This window comes from Leopardus geoffroyi, chromosome B4 (assembly GCF_018350155.1).
Source record: "Leopardus geoffroyi isolate Oge1 chromosome B4, O.geoffroyi_Oge1_pat1.0, whole genome shotgun sequence".
Lineage (NCBI taxonomy): Eukaryota > Metazoa > Chordata > Mammalia > Carnivora > Felidae > Leopardus > Leopardus geoffroyi.
In genome coordinates, this window is record NC_059341.1 from 17,953,082 (window position 1) to 17,978,744 (window position 25,663).

A 25,663-nucleotide genomic window follows, 5' to 3' on the forward strand; every position below is an offset into this window, starting at 1 on the left:
TTAAAAACTATACTGTTAAAAAAAACCTTACCTTTGAAGATTGTGTCCACATAGCTCTAATCTTTCAGCATATTTTTTTCTCTGGTCCCTACCTGCATTTTGCCATGCTTCCTGTTGTTGCCCCTGTAACTGTGTAGCTTTGCTGTTAGGATTTCTAGGATTACTCTTTTAAATTTTCTTCTGAACTCTGATCTCTCATTCCTTTAGCCAGTAAGACTGTCATTGTGTCAGTTTTTACAAACATAGCCAAAGGGTAAGGGAGATTGTCAATTTTTTCAGATCAAAAAGACACAAACTCACTGTTCTCACCACTTTGAGTTGCAAGTTTGTATGTGTATTATGCTTTCCTCTGATTTTTGTCTGCTTTGGAAATTTTCCAGTTTGTATTTTAGAATTAACTTTATATATTTTATGCCATATTTACAATTGTTATCTCTGGGGAGAGGGAGTGCACAGCCATTTCAATCCCTTCTCCTACTGGGATTTCATCTATAAGATGTTTCAAAGTAAGTTTTGGCTATGTCTTGTATTGATTTCACAATCCCGAAATTTTATAAGTCCATTTCATAAAACTGGATAAAGTCATGAATCTAGTGAGCAGAATCCAATTTGCTAGTTTCATTACAGGGAACTTTCAAAATCCCAGTGAGGTTACAAGTAGAATTTTGAATAAATAGCCTTAGAGATCAGTGCTGGAAAGATTGATTTTTTTTCAAAAATCAGGTCAGATTAATAAATAAATGTATTTACTGCAAACATGGCTAGCTCATATTGTTTCAGAAAATAGTAAGAATTCTCTCTTAGGGATGCCTGGGTGGCTCAGTTTGTTGAGCGTTCTACTCTTGATTTTAGCTCAGGTTGTAATTTCATCGTTCATGAGTTGAAGCCCTGCATCTGGCTCTGCACTGACAGAGCAGAGCCTGCTTGGGATTCTCTCTCCCCCTTTTTCTCTGTGCCTCCCCCACTCTCACTCTCGCTTGCTTTCTCTCTCTCTCTCAAAAAAGGTAAATAAACTTAAAAAAATCCCTTTTAACTTATTTTTGCCTCAAATTGAAATCATTGAATAATGGCTGTATCATTTGTGTAACAGATTGAAACTTATCAAGTAGTTTTCTGTCTTTTATTTCATTTCTATTTGTAATGCCTCTTGCTTTGTATCAGCTTCTGTATCTTTAGATTCTTCCCTTATGTGCAAGGAGAACCCTGCTTCATTCTCTAGAATTAATGCCAGTATATTTCTTACAATTGATGATCCTACATGACTTATCCAAACACTCAGAATCCATATTTTACATTATAGTTCACTCTTGGTGTTATATATTCTATGGGTTTGGACAAATGCATAATTGCATATATCCAGAATTATAGTACAATAAAGAGTACTTTCATCGTCCTAAAAATCCTCTGTGCTCTGCCTGTTCATTCCTCCCTCCCTTTTCCCTGCCAAAGCCCTGGCAACTACTAATGTTTTACTGTTTCAATAGTTTTGCCTTTTCTAGAATGTCATGTAGTTGGAACCATAGAGCATGTAGACTTTTCAAATTGGCTTCTTTCACTTCATAATTAATATACACTTAAGTTTCTTCCTTGTCTTTTCGTGGCTTGATAGCTCATTTCGTTTTAGTGCTGAATAATATTCCATTGTTGAATGTACCAAAGTTTATTTATCCATTTGCCTACAGAAGGATATTTGCTTGCTTCCAAGTTTTTGGAGTAATGAATAAAGTTGCTATAAACATCCATGTGTAGGTTTTTGTCTGGACATAAATTTCATCTCCTTTGGTTATAAATACCAAGAAGCATAATTTCTGGATCATATGATTAAGAGTGTATTTATTTGTAAGAAACCTTACCAAACAGCCTGTTAAAGTGATTATACAATTTTGCATTCCCACCATTAATGAATGAGAATTCCTATTACTTCACATTCCTACCAGCATTTGATATTGTTGGTTTCTGGATTTTGACCATTTTAATATGTATATAGTAATATTGCATTGTTGTTTTAATTTGCATTTCTCTGATGACATATGTATGGAGCACCTTTTCATATGCTTATTTGCTACCTGTATATTTTCTTTCATGAGGTGTCTTTTCAGGTGTTTGGTCTCTTTCTTTTCTTTCTTTCTCACCATCTTTTTCTTTCTTTCTTTCTTTCTTTCTTTCTTTCTTTCTTTCTTTCTTTCTTTCTTAGTTTATTTTTGGGAGAGAAAAAGAGAGCACGAGCAGGGGAGGGGCAGAGAGAGAGAGAGGGGGACACAGGATCCAAAGCAGGCTCCATTTGGGGTTCAAACTCACAAGCTATGAGATCATGACCTGAGCCAAAGTTGGATGCCCAACCTACTGAGCCACCCAGGTGTCCCTCTCTTTTTCTCTTTTTGTAAAACTGGGATGTTTTAATTTATTTCTTTTACAATGGAATAAATAATTCTGATGACAGCAGGTATATAAGGCTATTTGCTAGTATTCAGAACAAGCACAATCATAGTGGTTTTCCTGATTGGTGTGTAGTCTTCAGTACTTATAAGGAGTTATTTGTCTGAAACTGCTGTTGAACCAGCAAGACTGCATTTATGCATCCATCATTTTCAGGATTGTGTAACCTGGCTGTGTTTCTCCCATACAACCTTGCCTTCTTGTGTCACAAGGCCCAACTCACTCACTTACACCTCAGTGATCGTAACTTTGGTAATAATACCCAAAGTTGTGTATAGTGTGGGTGAAGGATTTTTTATACCAAGTAGTGGCAGGCAAAAAGTGGCTTTCAATTCAGCATGTGTTACATGGGCCTTTTTGAAATGTAAGGCCATTAACCTAATGAATCACTCTTATTTAGGTGATTTTCGAGTAAAGCCATCTCCAGCAAAGCAATTTTAGAAACCATCTTCTACCATGCCTACTTTTTTTTTTCTTTCCTGTTCAAATAACTGTTAATACTTCCATTTGTCCCTGGGCATGAACTTTGGGCAAAGGGAATTCCCATTTTCCTGCTTTCTCTTTGTTTTTATTTAATCATGTTGGAAAGTACTTTAGCTGGGGACTGTCCCTCCCTGTCCAGAAGGTATGCAAGTAGTGCTCCTTGTGGAAACTTTTCATCATCCTTTGGTTTACTGTTTTTATTTTCCTGCATGTTGATAGTCTTTTTCATTTGTATTTTCTCAGTATGGCACTGCTTATGGAAAAGCTTAGCTTTCAGACTAATCATCTTTTTTTTTTTTTTTTTTTTTTTTGGCCTTCTTTGAACATTCATGAGCCTCTCCAGCTTCCTTCTTTCCCCTTTTCTCATGGTAATACAAAAGAAATCCACTGTGCTTCCAGTATTTGTTTTGTGGCTTGGAGACAGCCACATAGATGCTGGGTGCAGCTGCTTGGGAGTGAAGAAGCTCTCAATTTTTGGGTCTCATAGACCCACAAGCTGACTCTACAAAACCCGTGACGGGAAAGAGACAACTCTAAAAACGTGGCCCATTTTTTTTAAATTTCTTTAAATGTTTTATTTATTTTTGAGAGAGAGAGAGAGAGAGACTCTGTGAGTGGGTCAGAGAGAGAGGGAGACACATTCACAGCAGGTCCCAGGCTCTGAGCTGTCAGCACAGAGCCCCATGTGGGTCTTGAACCCACAAACCGTGAGATCTTGATCTGAGCTAAAGTTCGACTCTCAACCGAGCCACCCAGGCACCCCCAAACCTGGCCCGTTTCTTAATCAGTTGTCTGTTTTCTTATTGTTAAGTATTAAGAATTTTCTGTATGTTTTGTTTAACAGTCCTTATTAGATGTAGTTCGCTGTAAGCTTGAGAAGAATGTATAGTCTTATGTTATTGGATACAGCAGTGTTAGGCATCATTTACATCCAGCTGATTAATGATGTTGAGTTCACCTTTGTCCTTACTGATCTTTTGACTGTGAAATGTGTCCTTTTCTGTAAGAGGGGTGTTGAAGTCTCTAATGATGATAGTGGATTCATCTGTTTTTTGTTTTTGCTTTTTGCTTTTTTAAAAAATTCTGTTAGTTTTTGCCTCACATAGTTGGACACTCTGTTTTTAGGCTCATAAACATTAAGGATTGTTAGGTCTTCTTGTACTGTTGACCTCTTTATCATTATGTAATAAAATTCTTTATTCCTGATGATTTTCTTTGCCTTGAAGCCCGAAAAAAAAACCATTTCCTAAACAAATAGAACTTTCAATTCATAGTAACATGGGAATACATTTTGGATTAATAATGGTCATATCTGATAAAGTATTTTTTAATTTTAAAAATTATTTTTAAAATCTCAAAAATTTAAATTACTAAATTATTTTTTGAAATTTAGGTCAATAAGTTTTTGTTAGAAGGTATTATTTATCTAGTAATGCTCAAAAATAAGCCTTCAGTTGTTTGTTTCATTCACTCACTTGACAAATATTTTTGAGTACTTATCATGTGACAGACATTTTTTTGGTCAAATACATTAAGGATATGTGAGTTATATAAAGAGAGAGTATAATGGAAATTGATTACACAATTCCTAAAGAATTATTTACATCAAATTCTGTGTGTGTGTGTGTGTGTAAATGGTACTCTGGAGTTGTGCATTGAGTTTCTCAAATATATTTGACTAAGAATTCCAAATCATACCCTTCCCAGCCAACTCTTCTTTTTTTTTTAAGTAAAATGCGGTGCCTGTGTTCTACACACTATGTAATAGAAAATAAGGTGCCAGAAAAACAAGTGTAAAAAATTCTTTCATCTTACAAGTATTTGTTTTCCCAGAGTGTTTATTTTGGGAAGAAAAATTAAGCTTGAATGTCTACTTTTCTTTTTTCTTCTTCTTCTTTTTTAATGTTTATTCATTTTTGAGAGAGAGAGGCAGAGTGTGAGTAGGGGAGGGGCAGAAAGAGGGAGAACAGAATCCAAAAGCAGGCTCCAGGCTCTGAGCACTCAGCACAGAGCCTGATGCGGGGCTCAAACCCAGGAACCGTGAAATCATGACCTGACCAACGTCGGTTGCTTAACTGATTGAGCCACCCAGGCACCCCATGAGTGTCTACTTTTCTAAGTATTCCTTTTGGATTGGTATCTTGATTTTGCATCTTGGACTTGAAGGTACTATTTTAGCTGTTAGAGTAAGTGGTTTTGAAGAGTGGATCTCAAAACTTAGCGTGCACAGGAGTAAGTTGGAGAATTTGTTGAACAGATGGCTAAGCTCTGGCCCAAAGTTCTTTTTTTTTTTAATGTTTATTTATTTTGAGAGAGAGAGCACTCATGGGGGAGGGGCAGAGAGAGCCTGGGACACAGAATTCAAAGCAGGCTCCAGGCTCTGAGCTGTCAGCACAGAGCCCTACGCGGGGCTCGGACTCACTAAGCAGGAGATCATGACCTGAGCCCAAGTTGGACGCTCAACTGACTGAGCCACCCAGGCACTCTTAGCCCAGAGTTCTTGATTCAGTATATCTGCATTAGGGCCCAAGAACTAGTGACTAAACTAAGTTCTCAGATAATCCTGATGTGTTGTTTCTGACCCCATAGTTAGAGGACAACTAGTTGAGAATATAAAATGTGGGAGAAGGATCTCACTGACAAGTTATTTAATTTTACTTCTCTGTGAGGTAGTAGTGGTTATAATCCTGCCTCTCAGATTTGTTACAAATATTAAGTGACAAACTGTTACTTAATACTCTCTCATTGAAAGACTTACAATTTAAAGACTGATCTTAAAACCTCAGATACTTTAGTTTATGTATCTCAGAAACTAATGGGGTTTTGGCCTAAAATCTGTTTTACAAAGAATATAATTACTTTAATGAGCCTTTAAAAATTCTGTTTTGAAAAGAGAAAATAAATAAATAAATACAACCACATTATGTAATTTCTTCAGCTTTAAGATTTATCCATTGTTATTTTGTGTGTGTGTGTGTGTGTTTCTATTTGACTCACAAAGAGTTTTTCTGCGGTGAACGTCATACAATATTGAAACAGGAACTGTGGGGGAGCCTAATTAAAATAGTTGGCTTTGATACATTTGATATTGAATTTTGAGTTGGTAAAGCCCCAGGTGGTTATATAAAATTTCAGCAAATGTTGTTCATTACTTCATTTATATTTCATGAGACTAGGAAAGAAAAACCCAAAAGCATTCTGCTAAAATTGTGTGTGTGTTTTTTAAATTGAGATTCCTTGCACTTGTAAAGGAGAATTTTGATACAGAAAAGCAAGAATTCTCTAACACTTTTATTTAATCTTAAGCAACAGATTCAGGAAATATTTATTGAGTACCAATTGAGTTTAAGTCACTTTACAAGGCTTTATGGATACACAAGGTGAGGTAGATAAATAAGTTAAAATCTGTGCCATGATATGGATAGAATCTACTGGGGAATAAAGCTTTATATTCAGTGAATTAAAACGTAACATGAAAAATACATTTAAAAAGTTGTGTATAAGTGCTCTGAAATTCTTCCATAAGGGGGTAATTTTGAATCAAGGAATTTTGAGTCTAGGCATCTAAAAAGGCTTGGAAATGAGTATATACTTGAGATATGTTATGGAGATATGTTGAGAAAGTAGTATAGAGGAAAGACCAAGAGCACAGGTTGTAAGAGTGCTCAGAAGAAGGCAGATATAAGGGAGACAGAGAAAAGAAAGTGCATGAGGTATTCAAGTAATTACACACACATATGCATTGGGTATGTATCAGAGTGTCTGAGTAAATTAATGTATGAAAGTTGATGCCAGATTTTTTTAGAAAGTTATTCGTCAGATCCCAGTGAATTGAGACTTTATCCATAGAATGAATAGTGGTGACCAAAGGATGGCCTGTGGGCCAATTCTGGCCTGAAGCCTGTTTTTTGCAAATAGAGTTTATTGGAGCAGGAATGTGACAATTCATTTAAGTAGTCCATGGATGCTTTCATGCCCCAAAGACAGAAGTTTAATAGTCGTACCAGAGACCTTCTGGCCCATAAAACCTAAAATATTTACTATATGGCCTTCACAAAAAAAATCTGACCCAGTTATGTAGCGTTGCAGTGTGGAATATCAGTCTGTGGACTATTAGTTACAAATACTTGATGATATAAGGAGCTTGCACTAGAATGCAAGTTAATTCACTGCTTCTTTTATCAAGAAAGCTGTGCTCTGGAAAAAAATATGTCAGCTGATCTGGACAGTGTGTGTAGTAAGTAGATGTATAGTTCACTCAAGCTTTTTATTGTAGTCCAATAGCATACAGTTAGTTCAAGGGTCTTACTTTGAGTTAGTGAGGATAAATTGAAGATTTCTGAGCAGGTTGGTAGAATCAGATGTGTATTTCAGAAAGGCCCAATAAAGTCAATAGAAACTTTTTTTTTTTTTTGGACTCTTCTTCTGCATCACTAAAGCATAGTATAGACAGCCATGTGTGGAGTTTTGGAATCAGGCAGAACTGGTTTCACAACTTGGGGAGTCAGCTAGTAAGATTTGACACTGCAGAGGGAATGTTCCTTTTCCCTTTTTATATTCTAAAAATCCCACAGGAGAACGCTGATTAGTCTGGCTTGCTTAGGAAGCCTACCGCAGCAGTTGGTGGGTCAGGGATTTTGTCTTCTACAGAGAAGTTGGCGGCTGAGGTGACGGGAACAGTTAGTTTCACACCACGAGAATGGTTCACTACAGACATTAGGGTAGTGCTATGGAAATGAGAGCTGCACTATTGAGCACTTTGTATTTTCTGCTACTCATGAAGCTAATAAAGTCCATGACAACTTTTAGTAGATTACATCTCACTCGTTATGCTAAAAAAAAGGCCTATAGTGGGGCGCCTGGGTGGCTCAGTTGGTTAAGCATCCGACTTCAGCTCAGGTCACGATCTGGCGGTCCGTGACTTCGAGCCCCGGGTCGGGCTCTGGGCTGATGGCTCACAGCCTGGAGCCTGCTTCCGATTCTGTGTCTCCCTCTCTCTCTGCCCCTCCCCCGTTCATGCTCTGTCTCTCTCTGTCTCAAAAATAAATGTTAAAAAAAAATTTTTTTAAAAAGGCCTATAGTATCAGAATGAATTAAAAGGTATTTTTCAACCCAAAGAATACACCTGGACAATATGTCCCTGATGTCGTATATGTACAGGATCACAGGTCAGTTTATCTCACCCAGAAATAATTTGACTTGTCCTTGCAAGGATATTTTTTTTCTTACTAATTTATTCAGGGTGAATACCCACGAGATTCTCAAATAAGGGAAAATATTCAGTATTTTAATTGCTTAATTTATGTCATGGTTAAGACTTTAGAAACTGATTATCCTATGAGGCCTAGGAGACTTTTTAAAAAATAACACGGACGGTAAGTAAGATCTCTTTTTATAATCACTTTTTAAATGACCTGTACATCATCACCCAGTATCTTTCCTTGTGCAACTTCTGGGTGTGTAATACTTTCTTTGTCTTATAACACTTCCTATGTGGTTTACGATATGTTTTATTAGAAAATATATGTGCCTATAAAACATCCTACTTCTTACCTTATATGAGAAAGGACAATTTTAAGGCCAGTAGAGAGATACTGATATTTTGTGGGTGACAGCATTGTTAGGTGTGGTCATTACTGCTTTGCCCATTCCATGGGGTGGGTTGATTTCCTCTGCAAGTACATGCTTGGATGATCTCATCCCAAACACAAGCAAGTGTTTGTGTAATTCTTCAAGTTTCCACTAGGAATCATGCATACATCATGTGCCCACAATTAATGCATGTAATATTGGTGACCACAGGATGCAGTGCTGTGTTCTGTGTTCATAGTACGATGTGAAGGCACAAATGTAGTTTTGTTGTTTGTGGTTTGCAAGTCAGTCTCCTGATATGTGTCCCTTTTTTCTTTTCCTTGAAGATGGGGATATTTCAGGGATATATACTTATAAGGAATTTCTTTAGTAATTTATATATATCTTTGTGACTGAATTATATCAAGTTATATTGGATTGGGAAAATTACACATGAATAGTTGTTAATTGTATTTAATTCTGGACAATTCATACAGAGACCTCCAGTTGAAGAACTGTTGATAATTTTATCATTGCCAGAATTAATGACTTTTAGTCACTTCGTTCCTCCATGGTCTCCAGATCTGTTCACTTTGTTTTGTCTTTTCTTATGTTGTTTTTCTCCCCCCAGCATGAAACACATTATCAGCTTTTCATGAATGATTTGATCTGAATCTATAGTTCTGTCACTCCATTGGTCTTTTTATTTCCACATTTGTTCTACTAATTTTAAACTCATTTATCAAGTTTTTATCAAGTATTTTTTGAGGGCCTATGATCCAGTTTGCTGCATAGGAAACAAAATAGACATGGTCCCTACACACATACACACACACATACACACACACACACACACACACACACACACACACATTGTTGAACATCTAGCATAGAGCATGGTACATAGTAAGCAGTCAGTACGTGTTATATTCTATGTATGTGATATATATGCTTTCCTCCCATTTGCTAATGATGATTCAGTGATGATTATGATCATCATTTTGGCATCTTTGATAAACAGAAATCCTTAATTTGAATATAGTCTAATTTTTAAATATTTCCCCTATGGTTAGCAATTTTTATATATTATTAAAACTTTCTTCCACATCATAAAGATATTATTAGGTTATCTTCTTTTTTCTTTTTTTTAATATTTATTTTTGAGAGAGAGACAGAGCATGTGTGGGAGAGGGGCAGAGAGAGGAGGAGGCCAGAATTCAAAGCAGGCTCCAGTCTCTGAGCTGTCAGCACAGAGACCGACCTAGGGCTTGAATTCACGAACCGTGAGGTCATGACCTGATCTGAAGTCAGATGCTTAACAGACTGAGTCATCCAGGTGCCCCTATTAGGTTATTTTAGATAAACTTTATTGTTTCACCCTCTATATTCAAGGTACAATCTACCTGGAATTCATTATTTTTTAAAGCTGTGAAGTAGAGGCAAGTTTTGTTTTCCCCCCCACATTGCTACCTGATCTATTCAGTCCACATTGAAAAGCTTGTCTTTTCCTTCGGTGCTTTGAAGAATCAAACTTTTCAAAATCGGGTGTACAAATATACGTGAATTGGTTTCAGGGGTGTTCTGTCCATTTATCTGGTCCATTTTCCTATCTTTACTTCAGTACTGCTCTGTCTTGATTATTCCACATTTATAATGAATTGACCTATTAAATTCTCTTTGTTTTTCTGTACATTAAAATTTGCTATTCTTAGTCCTTTAGATTTCTAGATGAAGCTTAGAATCTGTCAATAACTAGGAAGAAATGTCTGTGGAAATTGTGCTGGGTCTCAGTGAACCTATGAATAAATTATATATTCATTTCTGTTCTTGTTATCCCTAGGATCTTGGGATATTAAACACACAAGGAAGAAAACTGGAAGTGCTTACTTATTGAGACATAATTCAGATTAATAGTTCTGCCTCTTAAAAACGGTCTTAATTCATACCCTCTGTGGTTTATGGGACACTAAATCCTTTATTCTATTAGCAGCAACTAATGACATAAACATAACTGCAAATCACAACTATAATTTATTAAATACATAGAATGGACCAGGTACTCTTTTAGATATTCCCTTATTTTATTTCTGATTCTTATTAAGACCATACATGGAACATCTCATAAATGAAGAAACTAACATATTCAGCAGGATTAACTAACCTGCCTAATATTGTCTACCCAGTAAATGATGAGGCCAGAGGCCAAATTCTGTCGTGGGCTTCTCACAATCATGTTCCCAGTGACTTGGGCAGGCAAGACTGCAAAGATTCACTCAATAACTATGTGGTAACTTCTCCATCCATTTGCTATTGGTGATTCACATTTCTTTCCTCAAAAAAGAAAAAAAGATATAACTTTCAAAATAAAAGTGGTTTTAATAAGTAGCAAATTTACGTTCTGTAGTATCTAGCATAATCTGTAGGTGAGAAAGTGGTAAGAAATCTAATTAATCAGAGTGCCAGAATGCCCATACTGTGAGAAATCACCTCTTCACTTAATACTTCGAAAGGCTGCATATTACCTAGATGTCTTTAATGTTTTATTATCTCTTTTTTTTTGAATTGATATTTAAAGTGGGAGCATAAACTCTTTTATGGCAAGATTACATTGATATTTAATTGTTTTCATCCTGATTCTTTCTCTTTGACTTGGAGCTAGGAAGGGAAAGACACATTTTAAAAATTATCTATAAGCTTATTAAAATATATTTAAATAAAATTGACCTAAATTAATAGAGACTAAATTTGAGACTTGAAAGCCTTTTAGACCTGTAAGGAGAACCCCAGACCAGTTTCCTTTCTATTTTCCATGCTTTATATATGTATGTGTGTGTGTGTGTATATATGTATATACAAATGTATACACATATAGACATGTATATATGTATACATTTATATGTGTGTGTATATATATGTATATATATGTATGTATATAATTTCTTCTTTATGTGCCTCTTCTAAACATATTCAGTTCTTTAGGGCCCATTTTACCCACATGAAAATATGATTTCGCTCAAATGCGGAGTCTATAAAAATGAATGAACAAAAAACAAAATGGACTCCTAAATACAGAGGACGAAGTGGTGGCCACCAGAGGGGAGGTGGATGGGGGCGGGGAATGGACAAAATAGGTAAAGGGGGTTAAGAGATACATACTTTAAACTTCTAGTTATAAAGTAAGTCACAAAGATGAAAAGTACAGTTTAGGGACTATCATCAATAATGTTGTAATAAAATATTTGGTGACACATGGTGACTACATTTATCGTGCTGAGCACTGAGTAATGTATACAATTGTCAAATCAGTATGTGGTACGTCTGAAACTAATATACCATTGTATGTCAATTATACTACAATAAAAAATTAAATGTTAAAAAAAAGAAAATACGCTGTACAAAGCTGACCACATTATTGGCGGTATTATTGTAAGAAAAAAACCCCACAGAACCAAATTATTACAGACTAGATTCGGTAATTTCAGCCTTTATCATAATTTGTGCACATTGTACCAATGATACATGGATTTAAAATCAAAATAGAATAATTATTTCTTTTTTTTTTTTTGGTTTCTTTGATCCCATCAAATAACTTTATTCGCCAAGATTCCTTAATTTACAAAGCCTTAGTCATTCATACACATTAGGGCGATCCACAGTGTTCAAGGAATTTAAATACAATGTATCCTACCAACCCAAGTAAACTAAGTACAAAAAATATTCACATAAAGTTGTTCACATGTAGGTCCTAGATTACCAGCTTCTGTGCCAGAAAAAAAAATAAAGAAAAATAGATTTATTAAGTGGTATTTGAAACTAACTTTGAGCCTGGGTCAAAACCTCTCTTGCACCCAAGTCAGCCGCACACGAACGTTAAAACTCTGCCACATAGTCCCTTGTTTTGATGAAGGAGGCCCAGGGGGTACAAAAGATTTCTTTAAAATATTCTTCAATAAAGTCCCTCCCTTCTGTGGCCTCTGGTGGAAACAGATGTGGGGACCTGCAGGCAATGGGTGGCAGTGCATTAACCTCTAGATGGTGGCTGAGGCAGCCTATGTTAGCCAACCCTCAAGTCCCACCTCCTGGTTTCCCCTCCGAAGGCTTCTCTCTCGACAGGAGTCCCTGTCCTCCAGGCCTAGCGGGCAAGATCAGAGACGGGCCTGGCGTCCTGAAGGCTGTGCCCCAGCCAGGTGTGGAAGGATGGCCGAGGCACCATCTCTGGGCCTCAGCCCCAAGCTTGGCCTTTGTCAGGTTGCTGGTTCCTAAGCGACTCCAGTAGCGCTGTGCCTGTATGGCCACCACACAGACCAAGGAAGGGGAAAGGAGTCAGGGGAGAGCCATAACCCAAGAGCCAGTGATGCCCCAGATATGGGGAGTGCGCACCCAGGATTAAAGGTGAGAGATGCACTTGGTGGGCGGGGCCGGAAGCCCAGGCAACATGGAGCAAGGTGAGGGCAGAGAGTTAGGGGTCTCCCTCCTTCAGGAGTACTTTTACCAAAGGTACTCTGAGGTTGAAACTCAGACATCCATCCTATTAAAATCTCTCTTCTTGAAGAGGTACACCGCAAAGGCGTGGAAGGAAGATTCCCACAATGCCCGCTCTTTACCTTTTCTTAGAAAAAAGGCTGAAGCAAAAATAATCATATTGCTCCAAACACTGGTTTTGTAGGAGTCAGCCAATATGTCAAGGAGTTGAGAATCTTGGAGGAAGGGAATGATAGAGGCACGGAATGTCCAGGCACAAGAAGGCTATGAGAAAGTCTGCTGAGTGATCTTAGCAACCCAGGGTTAGGGAGCAGAGGGAATGCTGGGTGTGTGCCCTTCTCTGCCATCATTTGCTCTGGGACCGCTACTGGCAGGGCTGTGAAGGAGGTCAGGGCCCTAGTGAGAGTCAGATCTCCACCAGTATTGGGCACATTTCTCCTCCAGCTGTAATTAGGCTATTTCTTTAAACATTTTTTATTTATTTATTTTTATTTTTATTTTTTTTAACATTTATTTATTTTTGAGACAGAGAGAGACAGAGCATGAACGGGGAAGGGGCAGAGAGAGAGGGAGACACAGAATTGGAAGCAGGCTCCAGGCTCTGAGCCATCAGCCCAGAGCCCGACACGGGGCTCGAACTCACGGACCGCGAGATCGTGATCTGAGTTGAAGTCAGACGCTTAACCGGCTGAGCCACGCAGGCACCCCACTTTAAACATGTTTTTAAATGTTTTATTTATTTTTGAAAGAGCGAGAGAGACAGAGGACGCGGTGGGAAGGGGCAGAGAGAGAGAGACAGAGACAGAGACACAGAATCTGAAGAGGCTCCGGGCCCGGGCTCCAGGCTCTAAGTTCTGGGTTCCCAGCTGTCAGCACAGAGCCAGGGGTGGCGCTCGAACTTGTGAACCACAAGATTGTGATCTGGGTCGGGGTTGGTCGGATGCTCAACTCACTGAGCCACCCAGGTGCCCCCAAATAGGCTATGTCTTAAATGAACGTTGAATACACTCCCTTAGAAAGGCATCCGTGGGGGCAAAACTCGTCTGGGTGGGAGGAAAGAATTCCCACTCTCCTGTCCTAATGTCTCAGGGATGAGATGAAGACAAGTCCTGCTATCTTAGTCCCCAGTGCCCAGAAAGGGGTCAGATGTAGCCAGTCTTGAACAGACTGTGGCAACCTCTTGGCTACAAGTAAGAGGCAGTAGAATAATTATTTCTGTTGAAGATTATGAGTTATCATTATGCTATAAAACATTATTATACTTTAGGAAAACTTATAGAGCAATAAATTGTGGTCAATGATGAACTATATAAAGTATACCCAAAAAATGATGAACTGTATTATAGTTTATGATTCTCTTCTGTTTTATTGTTTTTTTTTTTAATCTGATAAATGCTTTGTACTTTCCCCAGAAATACCACAGATGGCTGGTATCTGTATGCCGATAGCTCAAATGGAAAGTTTGGTGATATGGCTGATATACTCACTCCTGTTATTTCACGCATGGGACCAAAATGTACTCTGGTGTTCTGGACTCACATGAATGGGGCGACGGTTGGTTCTCTCCAGGTATTACTTAAGCAATTGTACTTTTTAAAACTTCTCTATAAAAACTCATACGGTACAGTCTAGTGGTATTAAAATATAGTTTGCTAATAAGTGACAATGGATAATTGTCAGCGCCTTACTAGTTTCACCCTGGTATGATTGAAAGAGAGCTTTAGCAGAATGGGACCTGAATGGCTAGTAGGATATTGGTTTTACTATTTGGTTTATGGTTATTATCTTTACTATGAGGTTACAGCTTCTGTAATACAGTTTTGTACTTGAAATGTTTCATGTAGGCTTTAGTATCAATGTTCTAAGAATACCAATGTTCTGAGAATAGTGCATATGGATTAGACACACTTTGGTGATGTTTGAATGTGCACTCTTCATACTGATGGTATTGCTGCTACGGTTCCCAATTATCTTTTTTCAATTTTTTCCTTGTGAAAAAAATTAAACTGTTTTCAGAATTACTGTTTAGATTGTCTCAAACTGTTTCAATAATCTCACAGATAACTCCAATATAACCTTTACTCAGAGTTCCTTTTTTTTTTTTTTTTTTTTTTTGGTCCATTGTCCCAGTATTATCTTTTATAAGAAAAATTCCATACAGGATCACTTATCGTACCCAGTTATTTCTTTGTAGTGCTTTTCAAATTGTAATAATTCCTTAATCTTCTCTAGACTCTTAGGACCTTGGTAGTTTAAAATATTATAGTCTAGGGGCGCCTGGGTGGCTCAGTCGGTTAGGCGGCCGACTTCGGCTCAGGTCATGATCTCACGGTTCGTGAGTTTGAGCCCCGCGTCAGGCTCCGTGCTGACAGCTCAGAGCCTGGAGCCTGTTTCAGATTCTGTGTCTCCCTCTTTCTGACCCTCCCCCGTTCATGCTCTGTCTCTCTCTGTCTCAAAAATAAATAAAAACGTTAAAAAAAATAAAAAATAAATAAAAAAAAATAAAATAAAATATTATAGTCTAATCCAGTATGTAGAATCTACTCATTTTAGATTTAATGTTAAATATGTATGTTTGTTATAATATCATCAATATTGTATTCTTTTAATTGCATCCTAATGGTAGTTTATGGTATCTATAGGTCTCATTATTTTTATACACTGTGTTATCAATAAATATTTTGTGAAGAGATATTTTGATGGTATGTAAAATCCTGTTCTCAAGTCAATTTTACTTGCTAGTTTTTGCATTCTTTAATATTTTTCGCTGGAATTAATTTGACTGTGATGATGGCTTAATTGTGATTTTTTAACTCCATTATTCTGTTTACATTTGTACATTGGTTTTCTATTGTACAAAACACCATCACCCACACCACCAGCAACAAAATCACTTCTCCATTTAGCTCTCCATTTATTGACTTAAATCAGTGTGGATTCATGGGTTCATTTTGTATTCAGTTTGTTATCATCTATTATTATTTATTGATTGTTACCTTGCCCCAGATATGCTCATAGGATTCTCTTTAAGCTGACTTTTTGTCTCTTTGACAAGCCCATCAGTCTTTGAGCATTTCCTTCATGTCTGTCTAAGCAGATGTTCCAGACTTCTGTTACTTTTATCCTGTTCCATCCCTGGAGTTAACTGTTTTTCCAGAGGGTCCTGGTTTCTTTTAGAAGACCAAGTTATACAAGCAAACCAGAGAGAGGTTCTTGAATCTCAATGCAGATCCCTAGATCCTGTTTTCCCATATTGGCTGTGCCATATATAATATATGAGGTTTTAAGTAATATGTAGAGATGCATCATTTACACAGAATAAGCCAACTCAGTTTTCAAACATCTCCATTTGTACTGTTTCATAGCCTGTGTAGCACTTTCCAGGAAGCCATGTCTGAACGATAAATCCCAAAATCCTAGAATTGTTTAGCTCGAGCAGTTTTAGAGCAGGGATATCTTGCTAAAAGCAGGCACAGAAAAGGGCTCTCCCCTTGTCAAATACAATCAATTTGTTTGCCAAGAAGTCCATGTTTAGCATATTTGCCAAGAGTTTACAGTTAGGTTACATGCTGTCCAATGAAGAGAGAGAAACAGACTGCAGACCAGCTGCTTAACCACATCTTCCCCATACCTTGAGTATAATTTTAATATTAGGTACTTTGGCTCTCCATTTGATCACTGTATTAGTCTAAGATTTTCCTGACTGTATTACACATTTATTTTTCCAAATAAGTTTTAGATACACATATTTCACAAATATAGGTAGTTTTTATTGTTTACTTGTTTACCTGGAAATATGTTAAATTTATATATTGGCTTTAGAAGAATTATCTTGTTCATTATAGGTCAGACTCCTTACCTGTAATGATTTAAAAATAAACTTGTTTGTAACGAAGTATGTGTGCATGTTTAATAATCTAAAAGCATTTAGGAGTCTTATGAATTAAAGTTACAACTTATTTTTTTTTCTAAAAAATTTTTAGATGCTTTTATTATTTTTGAGAGAGAGAGAGAGAGAGAGAAAGAGCATGAGCAGGGGAGGGGCAGAAAAAGAGAGAGAAAGAGAGACAGAGAGAGAGACAGAAGATCCCAAGCAGGCTCTGTGCTGACAGAAGAGAGCCCGATGCAGGGCTTGAACTTACAAACTGTGAGATCATGACCTGAGCTGAAGTCACACACTTACCCATCTGAGCCACCCAGGCACTCCACAGCTTATCACTTCTTTTACATTGGCTTTCAAAAAATGGTTTTTGGCAAAATTGTACAACTTACTGCAGGGTTTTCATCAGTAAAATGAGAATTATTTAGCTGGTATATTTTATGATTAAGGATTAATTATCTGAAAAATTCTTTTTTTCAGGTACAAGTTTGTATTAGTAGGTGAAAAATTATAAGATATTATTAAAATATAAGTAATTAGTTTTCAAATAATTAAAATAGTAATATGTGATATTATTTTTTGTGCATGAATACATTTTCATAGTGATTTATATATAGAGTGGTATGTGTATAAAGATCTATTTCCCATATTTTTTAAAAGTATTCATCGAAAATGATTTTTATTTTTTTAGAAATTGTATTTTCTTGACCTTGAAAATACGTTGTTTTAACTTAAATTATATATGTAGCAAAACTTTGGTGATATTTTTGTTAGTCTCATATTAGAAATTCTAAAGGGTCTAGAAACTCTACTGCTATAATAGTTTGTTAATTATACTCCAAGAAAAATAACTGTTTGAATTTAATCATAAATAAAGCAATAACAAAACCATTACAGGATTACCTCCACTTTCGAAAGTCAAAACCTTCACAAACCCTTTACCAGAATGATTCTTTTGGTTGTACACATTGTATTTTTAAAAAGTAATGTTGTGATATAATTAAATTAGCCATCTAAGTCAATTAACTTTAAAATGTGGAATTGTTTTATCCTGTCCCTGTTCTCTTCAGTTACTCTCTTGTTGGCTCATTTTGTAGCATTCTAGGAGAGCCATGATAATTTGTCTCCTAAGACAAATCTGAATTTCCCTTCAGAATAAGGATATAGTACTGGGGAGAATTTGAGGTTTCAAGGCTCTTGGGTAGGGAGCTCTTACCATCACAGCATGAGTCAGTGCCCACACGTACCACCCACGTGTGCTGTTAGAAATATTGAATGGGCTCCCACTATAACACCACTGTCCCTATTGAAACCAAGAGGATAAGGAAGTAAAGTCATCTTGAAAAAAGCGCTTTAGTAAGTAATAAGTGAAGTAATAAGTGCTTTTTAGTCGACTCCATGAATATTATTTAATTCATAAAATTCCAATAGTTACTGCTGTCAGGTTTTTAAAAGCTGATGTGGTTAAGAGCTCTTAATTAAATGTTGCCCAGATCCTTTGGACTTGACTGACAGATATTCATGTACACTTTTATTACACAAAGCTTGTGAGGTACCCTGGAGACACATTGCTGTGCAGAAAACAAAGACATCTAATGAAAAATGTCCCTGCTTTTCTCCAAGGGAATTCATGTTGATATTAAAATTTAAAAAAAAATCACTGGGAGAATTCTAAACGTTTAAAATTTATCAAGACAGAATATTTTAACACCTCTTACTTGATTTATTTCTGTAGGTACTCAGCAAGAAAGACAATGTTACTTCTAAATTGTGGGCTCAAAGTGGACAGCAAGGTGCACAGTGGAAAAGAGTAGAAGTGTTTTTGGGCGTTCAATCACATATACAGGTTTGTAATCCAAGTAGCTGGGTGATGAAGAAATTCTGTTGATTTTTTTCTCTAGTCCTACTTTATTTCCTCTGCTCATGGCCTTCTTGCCCTCCCATCCCCTTTCTGATGTGTTACATGAATGCCTGCCACTCCATGTAGAATTTTCATAAGGAACTTACAGCTTCAGATGTCCTAATTCCTCCTAGTTAGATAACCATATTCTAGGAATATGTAATGCCAACCAACCATGCTCCATTTCATGATCAGCCTACCTCATATAAAGAACACCTCCCCTATTAACAAATGTATTCTCAGGGACGTTGGAGTAATTATGTAAATTTATTTCAAACCTAATTAAAACGACAGACTTTTGAAAGCACATTATGTTGTTGAAATTTATTAGAGATAATTTACTTAATTCAAAAATATTTTGGGGAGGCACGAAATTGTGTGATGCTGTATTTTTGCCTTCATGGAGATGACAATAATATTAGGAGGATAAGACCCATATGTATCTAATAATTAAAACAAAAAGAACACGTAGGGCATAGATTAAAATGCTTGAACTGAAGATAATTACTTGCCAAGGTTATTGGTATGGGTTTTGTTTTTTATGGATTATCAAGAAAATAAGAGCTCGTGGACGTGTGTGTGTGTGTGTGTGTGTGTGTGTGTGTGTGTGTGTGTTTCGCAGAAGAGGGGTTTTCTTGGAAGATGAGGCTTAGCTATTAAGATTTTTTTTTTTTTAATTTTTTTTTTCAACGTTTTATTTATTTTTGGGACAGAGAGAGACAGAGCATGAACGGGGGAGGGTCAGAGAGAGGGAGACACAGAACCGGAAACAGGCTCCAGGCTCTGAGCCATCAGCCCAGAGCCTGACGCGGGGCTCGAACTCACGGACCGCGAGATCGTGACCTGGCTGAAGTCGGACGCTTAACCGACTGCGCCACCCAGGCGCCCCAGCTATTAATATTTTTAAGACCTGGATCTGGAGAGTGAGAATCCAGAGGTATTTATGCTGGGAACATTTCTTAGTCTTAACTGCACAAAGCTTAATCTCATGAATTTAAAACCATTAATCTCTAGATAGAAGATACAATATCTTGGCTAATTATTGTGTTTCCGGTCCTCTGCATAAGTAGAAATAGTAGCCAGTTCTCCTGTGAATATTCAGGAGGTACAGTCATGTGCTGTGTCTGATAGATCAGCCCTTCTCAATTCCAGTGGAAGCCCAGACTAGCTACAGCTGTCTAAAGGCATTGATACAGAGAGCATTGTCCCCAATTTCTTGGAATGATAGGTGTTATAAATTCCATATATATTTTTTAAAGGTTTATTTATTTTGAGACAGAGTGCAAGTGGGGAAGGGGCAGAGAGAGAAGGAGAGAGAGGGGATCTCAAGCAGTCACCACAATGTCAGGGCAAAGCCCAATGAGGGGCTTGAACCCACAAATGATGATATCATGACCTAAGCCGAAGTTGGACGGTTACTTGACTCAGCCACCCAGACACCCCATGAATTCCACATATTTTTGATCTCTCACTGAAGTCCACTTTTCTTATGGGTCATTTGTATTTAATTTAGTAAACTGAGAAGAAATAAGTTCACCCTGAAGGTGTAATTTTTGGACTGCAATTTCATATTACACAACATGAAATTTAATATCAAAATGATTCCACCTGTTCAGTGTCCAAGATCTTTTAACTGAGCCTCAGCAAGAACATGTAGAAGATTTTGCTGCTGCCAGACATAGGCTCTACCCCAAGCAATGAATTCTTACCTAGTTCTGTGCAAGCAGAATGCTTATATAGTAAAATCATGTTCAAAATAACAAAGGAGATTTCAGCAGGAAGAATTAATTATTAATTTAGCCTTTCTGAAATTTGGTTTGTCATTTATTGACATTTTATTGAAGAGGAATATGCCCATGTTGTTTGAATCTTAAACTTAGATATTAATGGCTTGTAAATATTTGATGTTTCTTGTGATTCATTCATTCCTACAATACAAACTTATTAAGCACCCTACCATGGGCAAAGCTCATTCCCATGCACTGGAGATAGAGTGATGAGCCAGGCATACTCTCCATGATTCTTCCATTTTTACAATACGATTCCCTTTCACCTCAGAAAGAGGAATACCTCTAATCGTTGAGTAAGAGTAGAAGATATTTTTTGAAATATCTGAATCAGCACTGGGTGGTTTTCAGAGTTTTATTTGGGAGCCCTCAAACTTAAACAGAGTATTTATTTAAAATGTTTTGTATATAACTAGAATAGTCATTCGCATAGCTCTTCATAAACGCTAAGTAGTATACCATGACTCTGAAATGTTTATTCCTTTAGTGTTTCCAATAATTGCATAATCACTGTCTCCATTTTCTAGGTTAGAATACAGAAAGACCTGCACATTAGGAAACTTACTCTAGTTGTATTTTACAAAATGGCTTAGATAGGCTTTAAACATAGACAGTTTATCTACCAGCCCATAATCCAACTGCTATGCCATATTGCTTCCCAGCTTTCCCAAGATAGTTGACCCTGCTTTTTTTCTACTGAAAAAAAAAATATAATTACTCTTTCAGAAAAGTGTAATCCGTATTCAAGTCTATGGACTCTTAACATTTTATGGACCATTGGGATCGTAAGCAATGATTTGATCATTTGGACATGGCAGACACCTGAGATTCTGTCTATAGGCCTGCACATGAACAAATTAATAAAGGAACACTTATCTGATATCTTATTTACAGAACATTGCATCACATATTTAAATGGTTAGATGTATCCAGACAATAGAGAACCCTTTTCCTTTTGTGTATCAGTATTTCCTTATAAACATTGTAGTCCTTATTATTTTTTCCAGTTTTGCCTCTTTTTAATAATTTCCAATCTCTCAGTCTATCAAATATTTTTCTTTTCCAGCATATCTGTTATGAAGAACAATTTATATAAATTTGTTATATGAATTTTTGAAATTTAATTTTTATTTTTTGTTTGGATAATTTGAGAGACATTATTTGCATTTATTCTATCGTCTCATCTTAAAAGGAAAACACATAAGTTTTCATAGAGTCATATAAAAGGATAACACATCTTAGGGAAAAATGATAATTCTTTCATGAAAAATGATTGTTTAGATTTGGTCAAAAGGTGCTCTTGAGTTTGCACAATAAATATTTGTATAAAATCACTGAGGTAAATCTTTAGTCCTTCTTAACTCATTTTTAACTGTTCTAAATTTTCTTTAGAATATATGAATACTTCTGGTGTGCATGGGTGGCTCAGCTGGTTAAGTGTACGACTTTGGCTCAGGTCATGATCTCACAGCTCGTGAGTTCTAGCCCCACGTCAGGCTCTGTGCTGACAGCTCAGAGCCCAGAGCCTGCTTCAGATTCTGTGTCTCCCTTTCTCTCTGCCCCTCCCTCTCTCACGCTCTATCTCCTTCTCTCTCACAAAAAAAACAAAAAAACAAACAAAACTTAAAAAATAATAAAATTTATGAATACTTCTTATCTTAACACACAAACAGAGATTTGGCACGCAGAGAAATATAACATAAGTACTCTGAGTTAATCTCACTCAGAAATTTGAAACTAAACAGTTTGTGACTATTTATGTTCCGTGAAACAGTGTTCATTGTTCGTCTAAGCAGTGGTAATGTCACAAACTGAAGGTGGGATTTCTAAACCTTTTAGCAACTCCTGTTATTATTTCTAATCACTTCTAATTCTTTTGGATTCCATATAAATGGAAGCTCGCTGTCAAACAGTGGAACACATAAGGATTTTGTTCACCACATACGTTAATCAAAGGCAAATCCAAATCTTTTTAATTTCAAAGATGTGGGAAATTAAAAAAAAAACAGCTCATGTTATTGAGGTTTGATATCTTTGCTTTCACATAGTTGGGATGGATAGGTCTGAGGAGTGGCAAGAATTGGGCAAAACAGAGGGTGCGTCACATCCTCATTCTCTTGGTGCTCTCTGTCCCCGGATTGGCCTCCTCTCCATATGCGGTGAGGCTGTAAGAAATGAGCAGGTATTGTTTTGGATCAGAGAACCACAGAGGCAGCAGTGGGTGGGTTTGTGGCTCCTACAGGTTTTCGGTGCCACCTGTCCTAAAAATCTAAACAAGAGGCACTGGTATTGCCATTTTCACATTTTAGGTGTTGAGGGTGGCACAGATATCACATAACCCTCAGACTTCCTGGGTCAGTTTCATTATGGGAGTATCGTTACGAGATTCCAGCCTGATAGTCCTGTGTTTAATGTTTGCCTCAATTTTTGAATGCTTGGACGGCTCAATTGACATCTTTCTTTTTTTTTTTTTTTAAAGATTGTCCTCAGGGCAAAGCGTGGTGTCAGTTACATGGGAGATGTAGCAGTGGATGATATTTCCTTTCAAGATTGTTCCCCCTACTTAGCCCAGACAGAAAGTGTACTGCTCAAGAATTCACGTGTGCAAACAGGCACTGCATTGCAAAGGACAAGCTGTGTGATTTTGTGAATGATTGCGCTGATAATTCAGATGAGTCTCCTTTCATTTGCAGTAAGTGCAAGTTTTCTGTTTCCTTGCTTTTGCCTTTATCTCCTGCAACCTTGCACTGTATGTGGTTGTTAATTGCTGAAACATAGAAAAAGTATGTATGGTTCAGCACCCAGAGCAGGTAAGGTGATTGACCTATTTAAATATGTTTCTTTCTTTCTCTCAGCACTAAATTTAGAACTGTAATTCATTTTAAAATGAGTTGGTGGGGGTGCCTGGGTGGTTCATTCAGTTCAGCGTCTGACTTCTGCTAAGGTCATGATCTCATGGTTCACGAACTCGAGCCCCTCATCTGGCTCTGTACTGGCAGCTCAGAGCCTGGAGCCTGCCTCGGATTCTGTGTCTTCCTCTCTTCCTGCCCCTCCCCCACTCACTGTCTGTCTCTGTCAAAACAAACAAAAACATTAAAACAAGTTGGTGGGGGCACCTAGGAGGCTCAGTAGGTTGAGCATCCAACTTCAGCTCAGGTCATTATCTCACCATTCATGAATTCAAGCCCTGTGTCAGGCTCACTGATGTCAGCACAGATCTTGCTTTAGATCCTCTGTCCCCCTCTCTCTCTGCACCTCCCCACTCATGCTGTGTCTCTTAAAAATAAATAACATTTAAAAAATCGAGTTGGGAGCTTGGTGTGTTTGAGATAACTGGCTATAGATTGGGAAACAACTGTTTTCAAAGACAAACAGAATGGAAACAAATATTTTTCATGTGAAGGCAAGTTTTGGAGAAAACACAAGCAAAGCATCCGTCAAAGCCAATTCATGCAGGGCTGACAAGCCCCTATCCTTTGATGCATTTTAGAGTTGTCATTCCTTTATGTAAATTATGAGATGTGATAAATTGTTAAAAAAAATAAATACCCAGACAACATATTAGACAAAGTGATCTTCTAAAGGATATACGTATCAATTATATGATATTGTAGGAGACCAACTCGTAATAAACAGCACCTATTAAGATATCCTCAGCTAAATGGGCCATATATGCTCATTTGGTTAAGTCTGTAAATTGTGCAATGCAGTCCAGTGATTACCTCATCTCATTGCAAATGAGCTGAATACAGATTGTCAAAATGAAGGTTGACAAATTATTCTATTTGTAATAATTTCTGAGCAAGAATATTATAGTTTGAGCCTTTTATTGTTTTTGTTTTTGGTCTGTTGAACCAAATCTGGAATATCCAGAACAACTTCAGTATAAGAAGAGCTCACATTTGTATAGAACTTTTACATTTCAAAGCCCTTTTATCTACTAATCTCTACCTGATCTTCATAGAAGCCCTGCAGGGTGAGTGGGACACATATTATTAGTGCATTCCATAGATGAAGCTCTTAACAGACGTGGTTATGTTTTGTCAGTTTTAAGACTGATGTTGACAGAATTGGTCATAGAATCAGGTATTTTATGATTCATTTCTTTGTCCAAGCTCCCCTTCCAGCTATGTGTAAAACCGAACCTTAAAAATACATATAAAAATGTTGTACATGTAGAAGTCCTATTTATATCATGTAACTGTTCCTTTAGTTGTGGATTATTTCTTACATCTATTATTACCACAGATGAACCAAGCAAAACTATTTGGCGACTTTTGAATTCTAGATTAATATATATCTTTACCTTATAAATATTTTCTGCATATTTAGTTACTTTCTGCATCAGATGCTTTTACATTTTCTTCATTGTAATTTTCATCTCACTATCACAGAAATCTCTTAGGTTATCAGTCAAATAGAACAGACATTTTGCTTTTGAATTTTATGAGTCATGTGGCAAATGTATCTCTTTCTCAAGATCAAATTTGATGCCATTTTTTAACAGTTAAAGTATCGATTTATTTATGGTTAAGTTTTCCCTGTACTCTGTGTATTTATGTTCTAAGTTTGTAAATATTTCTAGGAATGCTTTATCTGTATTTAGGAAAGGATGCTGATGTACTAAGAGAGTCTGAAAATCTGGGACCTTACTGTCTTGGTAGTGTTTTGTTTTGTTTTGTTTTTGTATAGTTGGCACATACTCTTAGATTAGTTTTAGGTGTACAATATAGTGATTCAGCAACTGTGTACAATATGCTGTGCTCACAAGCTACCATCTGTCACCATACAAGGCTGATACAATACCGTTGACTATATTCCCTATGCTGTATTTTTCATCTCCATGTCTTACTCATTCCATAATTGGAAGCCTATGTCTCCCACTCCCCTTCACCCATTTTGCCCCTCCCCCTCCCCTCCTCCCCTCTGGCAACCCTCAGTCTCTTCTCTGTATTTATAGGTTTGATTCTGCTTTCTGTTTGTTTCTTCATTTGTGCTTTAGATTCCACATGTAAATGAAATCATACAGTATTTGTCTTTCTTTGACCTATTTCACTTAGCATAATATTGGTAGTCCTTTTGTATGAAAATAAAGAAAAAAGTAATCATAAGACTTTGGAGGGA

At 36.9% G+C, this 25,663-nt stretch overlaps 1 protein-coding gene and 1 pseudogene across 1 annotated transcript in view; one reads left to right on the plus strand and one right to left on the minus strand.

The window, feature by feature from the left end:
• Positions 1-25,663, plus strand: part of MALRD1 (MAM and LDL receptor class A domain containing 1) — a 772,911-nt gene that overhangs the window by 301,237 nt on the left and 446,011 nt on the right. The window contains 4 exon segments of the mRNA XM_045462674.1: positions 14,385-14,541; positions 18,588-18,698; positions 23,019-23,091; positions 23,094-23,231. Coding sequence (XP_045318630.1) covers positions 14,385-14,541; positions 18,588-18,698; positions 23,019-23,091; positions 23,094-23,231 — 479 coding nt within the window.
• LOC123590019 lies at positions 2,444-7,636 on the minus strand (annotated as a pseudogene).